This window comes from Zosterops lateralis, assembly GCF_965231275.1.
Source record: "Zosterops lateralis genome assembly, chromosome: 7".
Classification (NCBI taxonomy): domain Eukaryota; kingdom Metazoa; phylum Chordata; class Aves; order Passeriformes; family Zosteropidae; genus Zosterops; species Zosterops lateralis.
In genome coordinates this window covers 18816239-18833919 of record NC_139767.1, presented here as the reverse complement: position 1 = coordinate 18833919, position 17681 = coordinate 18816239, and the positions used below count along the sequence as shown (strand labels likewise).

At 36.8% G+C, this 17681-nt stretch overlaps 1 protein-coding gene across 1 annotated transcript in view; it reads left to right on the top strand.

Moving 5' to 3' along the window:
• Positions 1–17681, top strand: part of MYO3B (myosin IIIB) — a gene marked incomplete at its 3' end in the record, with an annotated part of 190620 nt that overhangs the window by 112748 nt on the left and 60191 nt on the right. The window contains exons 24-29 of the mRNA XM_083864590.1: positions 15–94; positions 3044–3064; positions 4109–4186; positions 6034–6239; positions 15658–15769; positions 16911–17073. Coding sequence (XP_083720716.1) covers positions 15–94; positions 3044–3064; positions 4109–4186; positions 6034–6239; positions 15658–15769; positions 16911–17073 — 660 coding nt within the window. The remainder of the gene's footprint in view (positions 1–14; positions 95–3043; positions 3065–4108; positions 4187–6033; positions 6240–15657; positions 15770–16910; positions 17074–17681) is intronic.

Here is a 17681-nt window from a genome sequence, read left to right as displayed (position 1 = left end):
TTCTTTTTGGACAGGTAATTTGGCACAAGCAAGAGCCAGAGTGACAGCAGCATCTCGGTCTTTGCCTCCGCAGCTCAGCGCTGGGCGTATCAAGGTTAGTGGTGTTCCCATTGAGGACGGGCAGTTGTTTATAAATACTACAGTGAGACTATGTACACAGTGCTTAGCTGATGTGGGTATAGAGTGAGGTTCTTACCAAGTAAGAGTCTGCCTTTACTATCAGTAACGTGCACCTTGTCTTGGAGCATGGTTTCCAGTTCTAGTGATGGACTTACTCAGAATTCAGTGAAGAATCAATTTACTGCTGATAAATCTTTAAACCTTTGGAGTGAAATCTGTTACATTGATATTAATAGTCCTCTATTTCAAAGGGGTCAAGGTTTTCCTCTAACAATTTTGACCTAGAAAGAGGTCTTATTATGTAACATTTGAACAGTGTGAAAAAATTTAACAGTATGAAAGGCAAAATAATTTTTTTAAAAAAATCTATTCTTTTTTATTTAACTTGCAAGTGAAAAACCAGGAAATGTTTGATTGGTAGATAAATGGGAAAGAATGACTCAGCAAAACCACTATTCTGTAAAAAGAACTATAGAATTTGAATGCTGCTGAATTTTGCCATGAAAGTATGTGACAAAGCTGCAAAAAGATGGGATAATTTTATGGCAATTAGTAGAATTATAACTGAGTACACTTAACTTGTGAGGAAACTGTTGTCCCTTGGAGCTGATAGAGAGTACACTTCCTCCCTCCTTGCTAAGTGGCACTTGTTAGACTTAGTTAAGGTTTGGGGGTTTGAGTTTTTGTCAAAGCAAACAGTAATAAATTTTTAAAACAAGTAAAATTTTAAAATTTTTAAAACAGTTGGTAACAGCAACTGTTCAAAAGTCTACAAAATTTTATGTTTTGGGGTTTCTATTTCTTCTTGTTATTTTCTGGTATTAGGAGCTCATGCTCAAACATCAATGTGGTGATTTATGTCATCCAGATGTCTATATCCTTCACTGTACCTGCAAATACAGATGTGGATTTCAGACTATTATTTCCTGTCTGGTGTAAATACTTTCTGTGCCGAAGGGTGGCCTTTCCAATTTTCTTGTGTTACATACACATTGTCTTCCACATCCGGCTATATTCAGCACAAGCTTTCTAAGCATGCATTTTATTGATACAGCAGGATTGTAATAGAGCAGTTCACTCCTAGAGCTTTACTAAATACAATCAGTTCATAAGTATTGTTTAAGTGGGCTTTACTCACCCTTCAAACTTTTTAAAAGGAGCTAAAAGAGAAGACATGCAGAAGTGCAACACTATTCAGAAAATGTTAATTTAAATACTTTTTAGATAAAAAGCTATTTTATCATTTAAAAAATGGTTTTAAAAAATCCAAATGTAATAATTTTGTTTGGAAGTTTGGATTTTTTTTATCATAATTAAAGAAAGTTTTTTGCTTAACATATTTTTTTAGTTTAAAAAAAAACCCAAAAAGTTTCATACCATGCCAGCAGCAGGTGTGGTCAATATGTGGAAAGTCATAATTTCAAGTGACTTCATAAAGTGAGATGATGTCATAAATTGTTCCTTTAATATTGTTTCAAAACTATTAGAAGATATCTTTTTAGTCATGAAACAGTTTGGCTTTTGTAGGTCAGGATGTTTTCCATTACATTTGCAATTACATAAATTCATATTGCAGGTCACTATAGCTGTCACATAAAAAATGTGACTTAATAGTTGGAATATCTTCATTTTTGTTTAAAAAGAGTAACTAGTGACTTAAAATACAAGGTATCATGACATTCTTTTATGTTCTGTCATTTTCTAGCAAGCCAGTTGTAAGAAAGCCTGTTGTCTGTTGCACATGAGATTGTTGCCCTACCATAAAATTGTGTGGCTTCATAGACAAGTAGTGGTTTACATTAACAAAAGACAAAACTTTTTAAATAGTCTTACAAGAAAATCCCATCAGCTTCAGGGTCTATCAGAATTTTTCTAATGAAAACTTCAAATGTTTCTTGTCAAAAACATTTGGAAATTGGTTCTAGTTCTTATGTATTGTATAGATCTGAATTTACAACTTCATTCATAGGAAAAGTGGATTCTTTCCCTTTACTGCCCCCCAAAAAAACTCAAAACAAAACAAAGCTCTTTTGCACCCAGCAGCCTGTTGTAATCCATATTTGATAGAGTGGCAGTCCCAACATGGTAAAATTCTACAGTTTTGGTGAAAATAAGCAGCTGTGGAAAGGAGATGATACTGCTCTTTATTGACCAGCAGATACATGAGATATGAATATGAGAGGCTGTGAGTGGTTAATCTCCAGCAACAATATCACTGAGTCTCTGTTTTTCTAGACAGAGAAGAATCTTATATAGAACCTCGGATTCATTGGCATTTGGGCTCGGATCAGTCTTCAAACTATGTGCTTTTGTTCTTGATTTGATCTTATTTATAATTAAATTATGTGTCTTTTAACATTAAATATTACCAGTTATTCTGAACTTACTGTCAGTGCTCACTGTTATGGCTCTTGTCTTCTACCTGACATTTACTAGGGATTTAGGTAACAATCCTCAGAAACTAGCTTCCTTGCCAAGATAATCTTGAAACATTCCCATATCCTTCCCCATGGACATGCCTGCTGTTTTGATTAGGTCATTGATATTTACTTTGTCACATAACCTCTTAAGATGTTTGATGTTACCTGTGCTGATAAGGCATTTTTCCTGGAATATATTACAGAGTGTTCTATTAACAAACTGCATCTCTCCTTTTTTATTCTTTGTTTATTCTTCTTTCCTGTGTTAGTTTGAGATGTGTACCAATGCATGTATGCCATTCTGGGCCAGAAGATTACAATCATAGATTCCAAAAACATACTGAAATTTTTGTGGTCACCCTTAATGAACTCTGTCTTCATCTGTGCCATGTGTGTTCTGAATCTTGACCTCACTAGATCTTTTGATTTCTTCCCAACATAAAATCCATTTTTTTTGATCTATTATTACTTAGCACTTCATTTCCTTTATATTTTGCATGCAGTCTCCTAAATACCTCCTGAAGGTAAGAGTCTCAATTACTTTGTTGAGAACTGTAACCTTTCAGCAATTACTTTAGTGTCCAGAAGAGTGTTCTTAAGTCAGTGAGTGTTGGAAATGATTGTATGGAGCAAAGTCCGGGAAGTGTATCACAGGTGCTGACAACAGCATTATCTGGTTTATACAAATACCACCTGGTCAGAGCAGATGGTAAACTGCCACTAAGCAAGTGAATGCTAAAATGCTGTTAATGCTCCATGCAAACAGGATGCTGGTTAATTTTCTTTAATTTTGTTGAGCTGTAATGCAGCAACACAATCTGCTTGTTATGGGTAACCACAGTTATACTCATTCATAAATTCTGGTTTCATTTTGATAAGAACAGCTGTACTAACAATATAACTAAAACCTACAAGGAGCAGTATGCTCATTGTCCATGTATATCCTCTAAAAATAACTCTTCTGCAATGCTGAAAAAGTAGTATGCTATGGCAGTTCAGCCATAAGATTGAGAATCAGAATAAGATTGCTGAGATTCTTGGCATCAAAATGGCAATATAAAGTAATTAGTAGTAACCACAGTAGGAAAAGAGAACAGACTTACATGTTCTGAGAATACCTACTTTGTTTGCCACTCATTATCCTACAGTATCTTTTCCATACATGAGCAAAATGAGGCAGTTCAATTTACTTCCTGGCTCTTACAAATATGATAACTCTTCTTTCAGATACAAGTCCTGTTAGAGTTCATTGTAGTGGCAATAAGAGGAATACTTTTTAGAAATCAGTTCCTAAGGTATTGCAGCTTGACAGCTATTATTTTACTGGCTGAGTATTGTACTGTTATAAATCTAGAACACTATGAAAAAAAATTCAAAATGCTTAAAGACCTCTCCAAAGTCAGTGTGTCCTGCATCTGTTTGCAGCTGGCCTTGCTATCTCCGATAAAGTACTCTGAAGTACTCACACTTGAAGGAATGACTATAAGAAACTGAACCCAGCTTTCATGGGCAGTGGTGGGTCTGCAGTGTTTCTGGAACAGTCCTAACATCAGAGTTTTGTCTTCCAGGTTGACACAATGGAGGTTATGCGGCATCCCGAGGAAACAACTAACATGAAGCGGCAAACTATGGCTTCCTATTTTAGGGTACAAAATTAAAATGAAAAGCATTTTAATAATAAGAACAATAGATGTATGGAAAATATTTGTTGAATAGTAAGATCAAAGAGAAAGAGATTTTTTTTATTCTTTTACAAGGCCTCTGTTGATTCATAAACATTTTTTGCTTTTTTCTCTTTGTTTCCTCATACTCGTATTTTTATAATTTCATTGAGTACGTTGCTAACAATCTCTAGAGCCTAGACTATTTTCTGTCTAAAATGCTAGAACAGGTCTTGTTATAAACAGAACACCAATTTTGTGCAAATAAAATAGATGCTATCACTAAATCCTTCATATTTTTTCACAAGCTGAGGCATACATACCTTTGAAGATTAAGATTTTTCATTTATGGTATTAAATACAAAACAATCCATCTTTCAGAAGTGGTGTTGTAAATCATACAGATTGCCATTTTATCAGTAGTAATCCCGTCTGAGGTAATGCATATTCTGCATGTGTGTTTAAAGTAAACAGGCAAGGAAAGAGCATTGAGAATGTTAGAACTGGAAGCTTAGGAGTCAAGAAAGTGCTAGTCTAAGACACTTGGTTACTGGCTTTTTCTTGCAGTCATGGAAAAGTTTTCAGCAGTTGGCTCTTGGGCTGCACTTGTACCATGCAGAATAGGGAAGTTCACAGAGTTGTGGTGTCCAATGTGAGTCAAAACTTCAAGCTGTGTAGGAATACCTATTCAATTTGTTTTCTAGAATAGTGTAAGAAAGGGTATAGAGGAAGCTGGTGTATACTGAGGTGTTGTCCCCAGTGTAGAGAGTGCAAGGACACATATTCAGACTTGTCATACAGGTGTCCACTTACAGTGCTCTTGCACAGAACCACACAAATGCCGGCTCTGTAGGAACTGTAAAAAGAAAAAAAGATGTAATGGGGGAGTGAGTGTGGAAGTAGACCGTAATACATGTGCAACCTGCAGCAAGGTAACGACTTGGTAATCAGCTTGGAATTGTGTGTGATTTTGAGACACATATGGATATATGAGATTGAACGTAGTTGACAACACAGACTTATCATACAACATCTTAATGAGGTGAGTATGGAGCAGGAGTATCGGTATTCAGAGGAGTCAATGGAAAAAAAGATCTGATCAAATGTTTTTCATTTTAGTTTAAAATGAAATGGAGGAAATTGTTTTGTGTGTCTAGGGTGGATAGGAAAAGAAGCAATGGACCTACATTTCAGTGGCAAAATTTATGCTAGATGCTAAGAACTTTATGAATAGCTGTGATAATATAGCAGTTCAAGAGACTTCTAGGGAGACTGTGCAGTTTATATTCTCAGTGATTCTGAAAAATTAATGTAACAGGGATGTACCTGAAATGTTAAAGTTACATTTAGTGTTCTCTGTAGACAGAGCACTGAACTGATGACTTCTTGCAACCCTTTCCCCATGATTTGCTGTGCATTTTGGTGGCTGTTTCATGGTAAACATGTTTACCATGAAACAGCCACTGTTTCTGTTGGGGATATTTGATCAGTCAAACGTGTCTACAGTAGAATTGTAGTTGGAACAATTTTCAGGGTTTTTTTTAATGGACATTCTTCAACTATGGAAATGTGATATAAGGTGAAGAGAAAGTAAAGAAGTAAGAAGCAAAAAATCAGATTCAGAATTTTAAAAGTCTTTTTAAAACTGAAAAATTTTAATAAGTTCCATGTTTCAGTTGAAATCTTAAAAATCAATAAAAATGCAGTGGAGATTAACAGATTAAAACATAATCAAGCATTACAAACTGTTTACAAATATGAATCTCCTGCTTAAGTAGTTTGATCACAGTTTTTTTGTCAAGTATGTGCATCTTCTTTATTTTCCTCACTAGTATTCCCTCATGGATCTTTTATCCAAAATGGTTGTTGGACAGCCTCACTTTATCCGCTGCATTAAACCTAACGATGATCGAGAAGCGCTGATGTTTTCTCATGAGAGAGTTCTGCTGCAGCTACGATACACTGGAATTCTGGAAACTGTCAAAATACGTCAGAAAGGGTATTCTCATCGCATCCTCTTTGAAGAGTTTGTAAAAAGGTAAGACTTGTATAATAAGGCTGTTTTCCTAATCTTCTATTTAGTAAGATATATTCTATGTTTAAGTACAGGAAGTTCTACAGATGTTGTTCGTAGGTGTGTGGTCTGAATCTCTAATGAGGACAGGGACTTTCAGAGATAAAGACTACTAGAGATATCTGATCTCTAATGGAGAACAGCCATTGTGAAACCCGCAGTGAGCACAAGTAGCAAGCCTGTCCCCATGGTTTCATTCCCATGCCCGCATGTAGAGGCAACAAGTGGAAATTATGCATCCTGCTCAGATAATTCAAGGATTTTGGAAGGTCAGTGACCTTCAGCTATCATAAGAAGAATGTGCACATGTTTAAGAATGAACTGATATAAAAGCTTCAGATTTAGCTTTGCAGAGTCATTTATCTTGGAGATGTCATGAATTATAATCAGATCTCTGTTCACCCTAACCCTTCTCATGGCTGCTATTACTGGCTTTAATACATATTCTCAATCTGAGAAAGCTATAAATTTTATTCAGGAAATGCTATTGTCTTTATGATGGCAGTATGGCTACATGAGAATTATGTTTCCCTCTATATTTTAAATGTGGGTTTGTGTAGTATTTACTGGTTTTCAGTGTGCAGAATGGGCAATTCAACAATGAGCAGAAGCGCTGCCATTAACCACTTAGGCAATAGTAGGAGCAAGTAGTGAATGGCTAATTCAACCATGGTGTGATATTTTTTGAACTGGAGGTTGTTTTTCCAGACAGTATAGAACTAATGAATCTACTGAAAGCAAGTCATTGGTCTCACTTTAGTGCCTAATAGCTGTGGAGAAGATTATTCTGGGAGTTATTGAAAAACACCTGAAAGACAATGTAGTCATTGGTCTCAGCCAGCACAGCTTCATGAGAAGCTTACTTATCAAACCTGATTTCCTTTTATGATGCAGTAACCCACCTAGCTGACCAAGGTGATATATTCTTCTTGGATTTCAGTGAAGCTGTTATTACTGTCTCTCCCAGGATCCTTCAGGACTAAATGTCTGGCACACAGCTGGATAAACACGTCATTGCAATGGGTGAGGATCTGGCTCACAGTTTGGGCACAAAAGGGTTCTAGTGAATGGGGTGACATCAGACTGGTGTCCAGCCACTCATGAGGTTCCACAGGATTCCATCCTCAGCCATGTGCTCCTCAATGTCCTTATAAATGGCTTGGGTGCGGGCTGGAAGTGATACTAAGCAAGCTCACAGATGATGCAAAACTGGGAGGAGCTGCTGACTGCTTGAAGTCAGGAAGGGACTGCAGTAAATCTGCAATAAATCAGATGGCTGGGCAACACCAACCATATAAAGCTCAGCAAGGTAAAGTGCCAGGTTCTGTACCTGGGATTGGGCAACCCTGGATGTAGGGACAGACTGGGGAATGAGGTGCTGGAGAGCAGTGCCACAGAGAGGGACCTGGGGGTTCTGTCACTGGTGAGCTGATTGTGAGTCAGCAGTGCCCTGGCAGCCGGGAGGGTCAGCCCTGTCCTGGGGGGGATCAGGCACAGCATCACCAGCCAGGCACGGGAGGGATTGTCCCACTCTGCTCTGCTCTGCTCTGCTCTGCTCTGCTCTGCTCTGCTCTGCTCTGGGGCAGCCTCACCTTGAATAAAACATGCACTTTTGGCCACCACAATACAAGGCATTAAAACTATAGAGAAGGATCCAAAGAAGCACAACAAAGATGGTGAAGGGCCTTGAAGGGGAGCTGTATGAGGAGTAACTGGGGTCACTTGGGAACAGGAGACTGAGCATAGACCTTACTGCAGTCTTTCTTGTGAGAGGAAGAGAAGGGGCAGCACTGATCTCTTCTCTGTGGTGACCAGTGGCAGGAGCCAAGGGAATGGCCTAAGGCTTTGTCAGGGGAAGTTGAGGTTGGATATGAGGAAAAGATTCTTCACCCAAAGGGTGGTTGTGCACTGAAACAGGCTTCCTGTGGAAGTGGTCACAACACCTGACAAGAGTCCAAGAAGCATTTGGACAGGGCTCTCAGGCACACGGTGTGATTCTTGAGGATGGTGCTCTGGAGGGCCAGGAGTTGGACTCAAGGATCCTTGTGGGTACCTTCCAACTCAGCATATTCTGTGATTCTGTGATATGATGCTAAAGAGAAAACCATTTCACAGTCCTTTCTTAAATCCAGAGATAGTGTAGATTTATGCTTGTAAACCAGTCACTTGGGCTTGGAAATCTGCACTTCAGATATCTTGAATGATAAACCAGAGCTTAATTAATTAAATTCTAAAAAAATAATAATTTTTCTGACTTCTATTAGTACACCAAATAAATATATAATATGAAAACACTACAGATTATATATCCCAGGAAGGATAACTAATGTGTTTATTTCTCCTAAAGGCAATTAAATTTTCAGACATGATCTTTACCAACTTTTTTTTGTGTTATATGAGTAATTTTAGTAAGGTTACACCATTCTAGAGCACATTTAACAGAATAATTTTTGTGATCGTTAATATATCTTTGCATTATCCTTAAGCGGCTGAAAGCAGAATTATTAACCTCAACTTTTATTCAATTTACACATAAGTGAACTAGGATTAACTCCACAGAAATTAGTGTAAATTGAGAGGAAATTAAGTCTTCTCTTATCAGGAGATCCTTCTTATTCAAAAATGCGCTGAATTTGAGTACAACCTTGAAAACTAATGATAATAAAACCAGCATTGACTGTAGCTTTCCATCCTGCAGACAAGAGCAAGTTGTGATTAACATCTTGTCAATTACTCCCCATGTTTTTAGTCCAACTTAATGTAATTTGTTAAGAAAAGAAAGTCAACACAAAAAAGGGAAGGAAAGGGGAGTAGATTTAGCAATTTCCACAACAGCAAAGAAGACTTCTGCATTCAGAATATAAGTGGGGGCAGGAGAGGAGATGTTCTTGCTCCTTTGTTCAGCTCATGCTTTGTTTTAAAATAAATTCTATTCTCTTTTACTCTTGTAAATAAAATCAAACAATTCTTTATAAAGCTATCAGTGAAACAAGAAACATTTTTCTTCAACTTACAGCTATGTCTAGTCGAGTGTTTTTACGAACTAAGTAGTTGAATACATAAAAATGTTTGAGAAAACAGGTCAAATGCTAAACAGATTGGCACTTCTTTGTTCATAATCAAAAAGACATTAGGCAAGTATGAAGAAGATTTTCAAAATGTCAGTAAATGTAAGGATATCAAAGATTTTTTAAGCCAGCAAGTTAATTGGTATTTTGATCCTTTTGAGCAACTGAACAACAAAATGGATGAGCCAGCATTTTTTTCTCCCTTGATGTTATTAAACAAATAGGTGTGCTTCTTATCTGCCTGTTCAATAATGCTGTTTTGTAAACTCTTAGCAGGAAATATGAGGACAAAACAATCAAAGGCAGGGAACAGACTCATTCAGAGTTTATCAGGTGGGAGGTAAACAAAAGATAAAGCTCTGTCTAATGTTACTCTTTACTGTCTTCTGTTTTCATGTAGAGCAGATTATTCGCAAACCTGGATGTAGTTTATTGGGTTAAAAAACAGATGGTGAGGAGAGGGCTTAATTATAACTCATTCACAAAATGTTTCTTCAGCCAAGTATATTACCATCTGTTTTATTTATATAAATATACGTATTTTTTTACTTAAATGTAATCTGCAGTCCCTGTAAGCACTGTATCCCTGTCAAGCCTTAGACACTTTGTCTCCCTTGGCCCTGTCTTGCACCCCATGACATGCATCTATCTGGTTTGCTGTGAAGCAATATGGCTCGTCTTTCAGGCTGGAATCTCAGATTTTAGGTAAAGGTTATTTATTTGATCAGTCAACCAGGTGTGCCTGAAATGTAGGTTCATATGATGAACATGCACTGCATAACAGTTTAAGGGAGTTGTGCTTTCTCATGGGGACCTGCACTGAAGGTCACACTGCATGGAACACTCCTCGCTGAGTGGCCCTGGAGCTTCACATGACATAATGTGGTGTGCAGCTGTGTGCTTACCCCATATCCTCCAGCTGGATCCTCCATTTATGCGTATCCTCCATATTCTGTGCTGTGGGTTGAAAGATAAGGGACTTAGTAGGACAATGGTACTAAATAATGTTATGTACTTGTAATGCCTCATCAGCTCATAGGAATGTATTAAGAACTTTTGCACAAGTTTCATTTAAGGATTGCCTTTTTTCTTCCCTACCTGTTTATGTTAGACATTAAGATTTTTGTACTGCATTAAGATGCGGGATAAACTTTTGCTATAAGCATTACCTATTCCACAGTAGTCAGATGATGTTACTCAGGTCATACACTCATGGCAATACCAGTGCTATTACTGTAATAGTGATCCTAGTGGGGCTGGTTCTGCTTTTTCAATCTCACAGGAAAAATTTGCATAAGGGTCACTGTTAGTACACATGGTATACACAGTTTCTAAACCAGCAATGTAACGTTTCTCATGACCACATAAAGCCTCATTGGCCTTAATAAGTCACATTTTGCATGGAGTAGAGCTAGGAATAAAACTGGTCAAACATTACAAAATCCTGTGAAACATATAACCTCAGTAAGTGCTTTCTTCTAACACCAAAAATTCAGTAGTGATACACTTGCTTATTATGCAAAATTGGGGAAGCACTGAATTAAACTAGTAGTCAACAGATTTGCTGTGGAGAAAGAATGTTTTCTTTTTAAATGATGCATTTTTAATGCAAGCCTACTTTTAACAGTAAACCTGCCCTATAGCAAAGTTCATAAGTGATTTCTATAAACAAAATTTTAACATTTCCTGATACCTTGATTTTACTATTACCCATGGAAATGTTTGTGTCAGTGGCTTTGAGATTTCACCAGGTCTGTGGAATCCCATACACTTTATGGTGAACTACCGTACCTCCCATATACACTTTCTAGATATTTCCCATTCACAGAACACTGATAAATGGTTGCAGGATGGAGATTTTAAGAAAACATTAGGAGTGGAAAGTCTGTTAGCTGCTTATGAATAGTATATGCACATTGTACCTAATTATGCTTTTCTGAGAGTATTTCTGTGTTTCTATATTTGTCTGATGATTTACAGTGTAAGTGCTAGGCATCTGTTACTGAATTTCAATAGTATCTTAGATGTATCATTTTTATTTATGGGGATTTTTTTTAGTTATACTCTTAATATAGAGTCAAATGTAATTATTTTTGTGAATTCAGGTTTGAAAGTTTCTGAAAGAGGTGAGATACAACCAAGACAAGTTAAAAATTTCTCGAAATTATTTTACATCTGTTTTCGTTCTAAAAAAAAAAAGTAATTTTTTTTTTTTAAAGTTTCTGGTCCCAGGGCAGAGAAGGAACAAATGGTTTTGTGATGTTGAGAATCTTCCTACTGTTGTTCATGGTATGGCTAGACAGGGATTTTGCACCTCATGCTTTTCACATATCATTATCCATTATCCACCTCAGGCCACTACATTTTAGTACGAGATTTGTTTTAAAGAGAAAAAAGGTTAATCATTACTGTTTTAAGTTAATTATGTAGAATTGATGCAGCCTTTAAGTCTGGAATGTGAAGGGAACTTAAGCAAGAGACACTGGTTAATGGTGCTGTTTAAATGCATTTTATGGAACAGTTGCACAGTTTGGCCTTTAGGGAGGGGTGGGAAATTGAACCATTTGTTTACAATCAGTTTATTTAATCTGAAACCACCAACACTAAAATGCCTGGTCTCTAAACAGATAGTAAATGCATGGCATCTTTCTGAAGTTTTCCATATCTTAGCATACTTGGATGTCTTTAGCATTTGACGTTGCTTCTGCACGTTCTAGCTTTGCATTCTGACATTAAATTCAACTTTTAAAAAATGTTGGTTTATTTCTAAACTAGTAAGTACAATTGATCCCATTTAAATGTAAGTTTTTTCTGAAACAGTATTCACATCTGTGAGGAATAGTATGTATTGCAGAGAAAAAAACACTAGTTAAGAAATGCAGAATTCCAGAGTTTCATCAGCTTTGTGAAATCAGTTCTTCTGAGGGGAAAATACTTTCCTCTTACTAAGTCTTAATGCTACTGAGAATGTGATTAGCCAAGTACTTTTAGGAAATGCATAGATGAGTGTGTGCCATGTGTACGAAATTTTCAAGCAGAATGTATAACCCAGGGAAAGTATATATTCTTGCACAAATATGAGCATCTTTTTAAAAAGGCACTTGAAGCACCATAAACCATTTTTAAAAAAATAACAATTAAAGTAGTTGTCTAATGGAGAACAACACTGAAATATTCCTGGCTACCATATTTTGTGTTGAAATAACAAGTACAAATATGGAAATAAAAAGGTAGAGTTTTGAAATTTTCATCTCATTTGAAAGCAAATGTGATTTCTAGCCCTACTTTTCAGAAAATAAGTTTCTGGTTTCTTGGTGATACGTTGCAAGTAGAGGTCACTCTGTGATATCTGCACGGTAGATTTACATAAGTATGTCAGAGCTGAAATTAGACCAGTAAATCAAAATGAACAGTTGTATATACCCCAGAGCTTTTTTTCAGACATATTCTCTACCATTTCACCATGTACAATGTTTGTATGCTTCTGCCAGATACATAAAGGTGAAATATTTTACCTTACTCCAAAATTTTCCATAGGGTCCATTGCTTTACAAAGATTTAAAATTAGATAAAACAGTTGGATCACCCTGTGTGGCACATGCTGTGCTGCCATACAAATATCCTGAGCACGTCAAACTATTTGGGTGTCTGTAGTCATGTGATTCGATCACAAAAACAGGCACTAAACTAAAGTGTTTACTTAAAAATACCCACAAAACACATGGATTTGGAACACAAATCTAGAAACCTTTTATGGTGCACAGTGCAAAAGGAGTTCTGGAGGAGAAACAATTAAAAAGAAATAGCAAGTCTCATATTGGTAGTCCTTATTTCTGATGAATACAGTCATTTCTGCCTTACTTTTGATGAGAGAATGGCCTGAAGTTGTGCCAGGGGAGGCTTAGGTTGGATATCAGGAAAAGATTCTCCACGCAGAGGGTGGTTGGGCACTGGAACAGGCTCCCCATGGAAATGGTCACAGCACCAAACCTGACAGAGTTCAAAAAGCATTTGGCAATGCTTTGGGGCACATGGTGTGACTCTTGGGAATGTCCTGTGCAAGGCCATGATCCTTGTGGGTGCCTTCCAACTCAGAATATTCTTGATTCTAGGACATAACTGGAAAACAACAGTAAGTATATTTAACCAGGTTGAGGTGTCTTCTGGGCAGTGGTTAGATAAATCAAAATGTTTGGAAAATCACCATTTAGAGGAAATTTTGAATAAATATTGGGAGACAATATATTTACATACAGAAACTGTAGTTAGTCCCATGTAGTTACTCCCATGGTTTGTAAAGTTCTTGTCATTCTTATGAATAGCTTGCTTTCTTAGATTATAGATACATTTATAAAAACATTTGTTAGAACAAGATTTGATAAGAAAAATAACTATTGTTTTATTTATGGGTTTTTTCAGATCATGAAAGCAACTGTATTCTAGATCATGAAAGAGAGTTATTGGAGAGGGTACTACCTTTGACAAATAATGAAGTTTGTCATAAGTAAAATGGTATAGTCAGGCAGGTAAATCACACAATTCAAAAATACATTTTACTTAGATCTTTTTCACAAATAAGCCAATTTTTCAGTAAGTGAAATGCCAATGACAAGATTAAAAAATTATGAGATTCCCCCGAATATTTTATTGCATCACTTCTATCTAAAAACTGTTCCATGGTTTTAAAATTCCCATCAATAACATACCTTAAAAGATACATGAACAACCAATGTCACTCACTTGAATCCTTCCTTCCTTCCTTCCTTCCTTCCTTCCTTCCTTCCTTCCTTCCTTCCTTCCTTCCTTCCTTCCTTCCTTCCTTCCTTCCTTCCTTCCCTCCTTCCCTCCTTCCTTCCTTCCCTCCTTCCTTCCTTCCTCCCTCCCTCCCATGAGGTAACCTATATGTGTAACTCACATGGCTATCTGAACTGGCTTTTGAAGCAAGCAGCAATTTACTGTGAGTGTAACTTCCCCCATGTATCTGTCTGCTATCTGTTGAAATTGTATGCTGCCAAAAATTATTTGTGATACATATCTTTTAAACCTGTGTTTTACGAGTGCAACTCATTACTGTTTGTTTTGTAAAAACTGGCATCATTAACTTCAGTAATAAGGTGGAACAAATGTACTTTTTTCTTTTAAATACACCATGTTTCTCCAAACCTACTAAAAGGCAGGAGTTGATATTTTGAAAGACTTAGCTAAAGAATTTTAAATATCACATTGTTGAGAAAGTCACTGCATTAAAAATAACTCAGTAATACATAATCTCCTATCATTATTCAGAGTCAGCAATGTCTCCAGTTGGTGAATATCTATGTCTCTGGTCCAGAACTTATTCCTGTACTTCTCACTTCAGATGTCATTTTGTTCCTGTTTGATCTTAATTGAGTATTTAATGGTTCTTTTTTCTTTCTTGTGACAACTGGAGCTAATATCTAGAGATTAACTGGCGCTAATATTTGAAAATCATACTCTTCCGATTTAAAAAAAATAAAGACTTGCAGAATTCTAAATTTTCTAATTGCTTCTCCATGTTTTCTTCAGTATAGGGTGGGATATTTTCTTGGCTCTATGTGGCTGCAGTGGAATCTGTCTGAGATTCACTGATGACATTCTTCTTTTCCTGTTTTAAAAAACATCTGCTGGCTCTTCTCCATGCTAATAATTAGTAGAATGGTTTGCTCAACCTGACAGTTACTCTCAATCCCAATGTAAATAGAGTAGCACCTTTAGAAGTATAACTTAATACCAAGACAACACATGGCAGTTAGTAAGTGAGAGCTGAGGAGGCAGTTGCTACCATCTAACAGTGTACTTGTGCTAAAATAACCTTAAATTTGTAAACTAACTGGTACATGTTCTTGCTGTTACTTAACGTAATTGTTTGTAAGTAGGTTTACTTAAATACTGTAAAACCAGTCTTCATTAATGCATAATGGCTTTATAGGTAGGAAGGGATGGTTCTTAATTCAGTTCAAACATGTTTGCATCCCTTTTTCATAAGCTATATGTTATTTAACATAATTGTTGGGAGCTGTTCTTAGCAAGGGAACATGGACAAAAAAGACAGTATTGTTTAGTATAAGTCTACTCCAGAGTCCTAAAATTGACCATAATCATTCCAATTAATTTTTTATCCTAATCATTTATATGTTCAAGTATATTCATGACAGCTGTGTCATGATTTATGAAGACACCTGAGTATCAGGAAGAATTCAGCCTATTAATTCTAGATATAAAGCTTGGAGCTAGAGAAAAACAGTGGAAGTACATATGATTGTCAATTCAATTCTTTCTTTGTCATTTTGCAGGTATTACTACCTTGCGTTTAAGGCACATGAGACTCCCCTTGGTAGCAGAGAAAACTGTCTTGCCATTTTGGAGAAATCTAAACTAGACAACTGGATTCTTGGGAAAACCAAGGTAGAGGGTGCTAACACTTTCTCTAGGATAGTATACTTCTACAAATCATGTCTAATAGTGGTTCAGAAGTACTGCATGAATGAACAAAAGAGCAAGGAATTTGCTCCAATTAGCTTCCCAGGTTATGGCAGTACCCTCCCAAGCCAGCTGAGTTAGTGCTGCAAGAGGAGAGGTGCATTGGCCACCTCCACAAAGTGCATTCAGCATGGGGCTGTCTTGGTGAGGACAGTACATCTGTCTGTGCCTGCTGTTGTAGTGACTTCCTGAAGTTTCCCATGCTCCTAATAAAGACATGGCTGAAACATCACAATTTGACCCATCCTGTGAGCCTGGTTGGTACCATTATCCATTCATGGAGTTTCACAGTTTGACCCATCCTGTGAGTCTGGTTGGTACCATTATCCATTCATGGAGTTTCAGGTAAGCTCCTTCTTGCTCTGTCAAAAAACCTTTGCTGGCGGTTTAAAATGGAGTGAATGACTTCTTTTAAAAGGATGCTACATGGTACTTTTGAGTTATTTTACGTTATACAAAAGAAAAACTATCAGAATTTTCCTCAAGACTCAGATAAAATGTATGTAAGTGCCCACAGGATTTGCCTCTTGAGGGAGAATGCTTTTATACAATATTATGTTTAAAACCAAATTCAACCCAGGATTTGTGTTTCCACTGACAAGAAGGGTCATCTTTCAAAATTGTTCATACCTGAAAAGATCTCACCATCCAATTTACTTTGTAAAGGGAGTAAATATGGGATTTATTTTCAGAGGATCACAGAATATTCTGAGTTGAAAGGGACCCACAAGCGTCATCAAGTCCAGCTCCTAAGTCAATGGCCCATACAGGGATTGAATCCCAGCCTTGGTGTTGTTAGCACCATGCTCTAAGCAACTAAGTTAATCTCAGGGTTAGCAATGGGGTGATTAGAGTCGGTGGAATAAAAAAGTTGCACAAGTACACAAGAGCAAATAATTGATTCACAAAATTGCTATGATATGTACAATCGGTATTTTTCTAGTTTTCTCAGCAATGACACCCTTGAATAGACTGCTGGAAGACTAATGAAAAGGCAGAATACAAGAGGTTATAATACTGATTGTAATAGTGATTTTTTTTTTGTTTCATTTTTGTTCCATTACAGGTTTTTCTAAAGTATTACCATATAGAGCAGTTAAATTTGTTCCTGCGAGAAGTTATAGGGAGGGTGGTGGTCATGCAAGCCTATATCAAAGGATGGCTCGGAGCGAGGAGGTACAAGAAAGTCAAAGATAAAAGAGAAAATAGTGCTATTACTATACAGTCAGGTAAATGTTCATACTCCCTATTTTACTGAGTGTCTTTGCATTTCAGTCAGTTAAATTCCATGTACATTGTTAATTTATTAATTCCAGTTTATTATGAAGTCCAAATGACTGGACATGTTTTCTCTCCAGCTCTCTGCAGATATTACTGATTTACTTCTAAGTGTTATTTTAGCATGGTAATGTCTTTATTTAAATATTTTAGTATTTTGAATGTGATGTCTGTGCACAAAATGAAAATATTGTTAGATATGTCTATAAAAACATGCAGTGCATAATTTAAATGCAGTAGCACATGTCCCTGCCCATGTACCAGAATTCCAGACATACTTTAAAAGATGGGCCTGAGAGGCTGATTATCAGTAATTTAGCAGGTTTCCTTGTGGTGGTTTGGGGAGCTGTGTGAGCAAGAATGATGACGTGTCTTTGTCTTTTGGGTTAGGACATCAGTGAGCACATGGTGACAATTAAAATTTGAATGAGTGAAGTGGTGTTTGAAGTTGTGAGGATGTGAATACTGCAGTCATGAACCCAGAGTTCAACATGTGGATGGGTGGGGAAGAGCTATTGGGGGTGGGGGCTGAAGTAGTTATGGCAGGAGAAATGAAAGT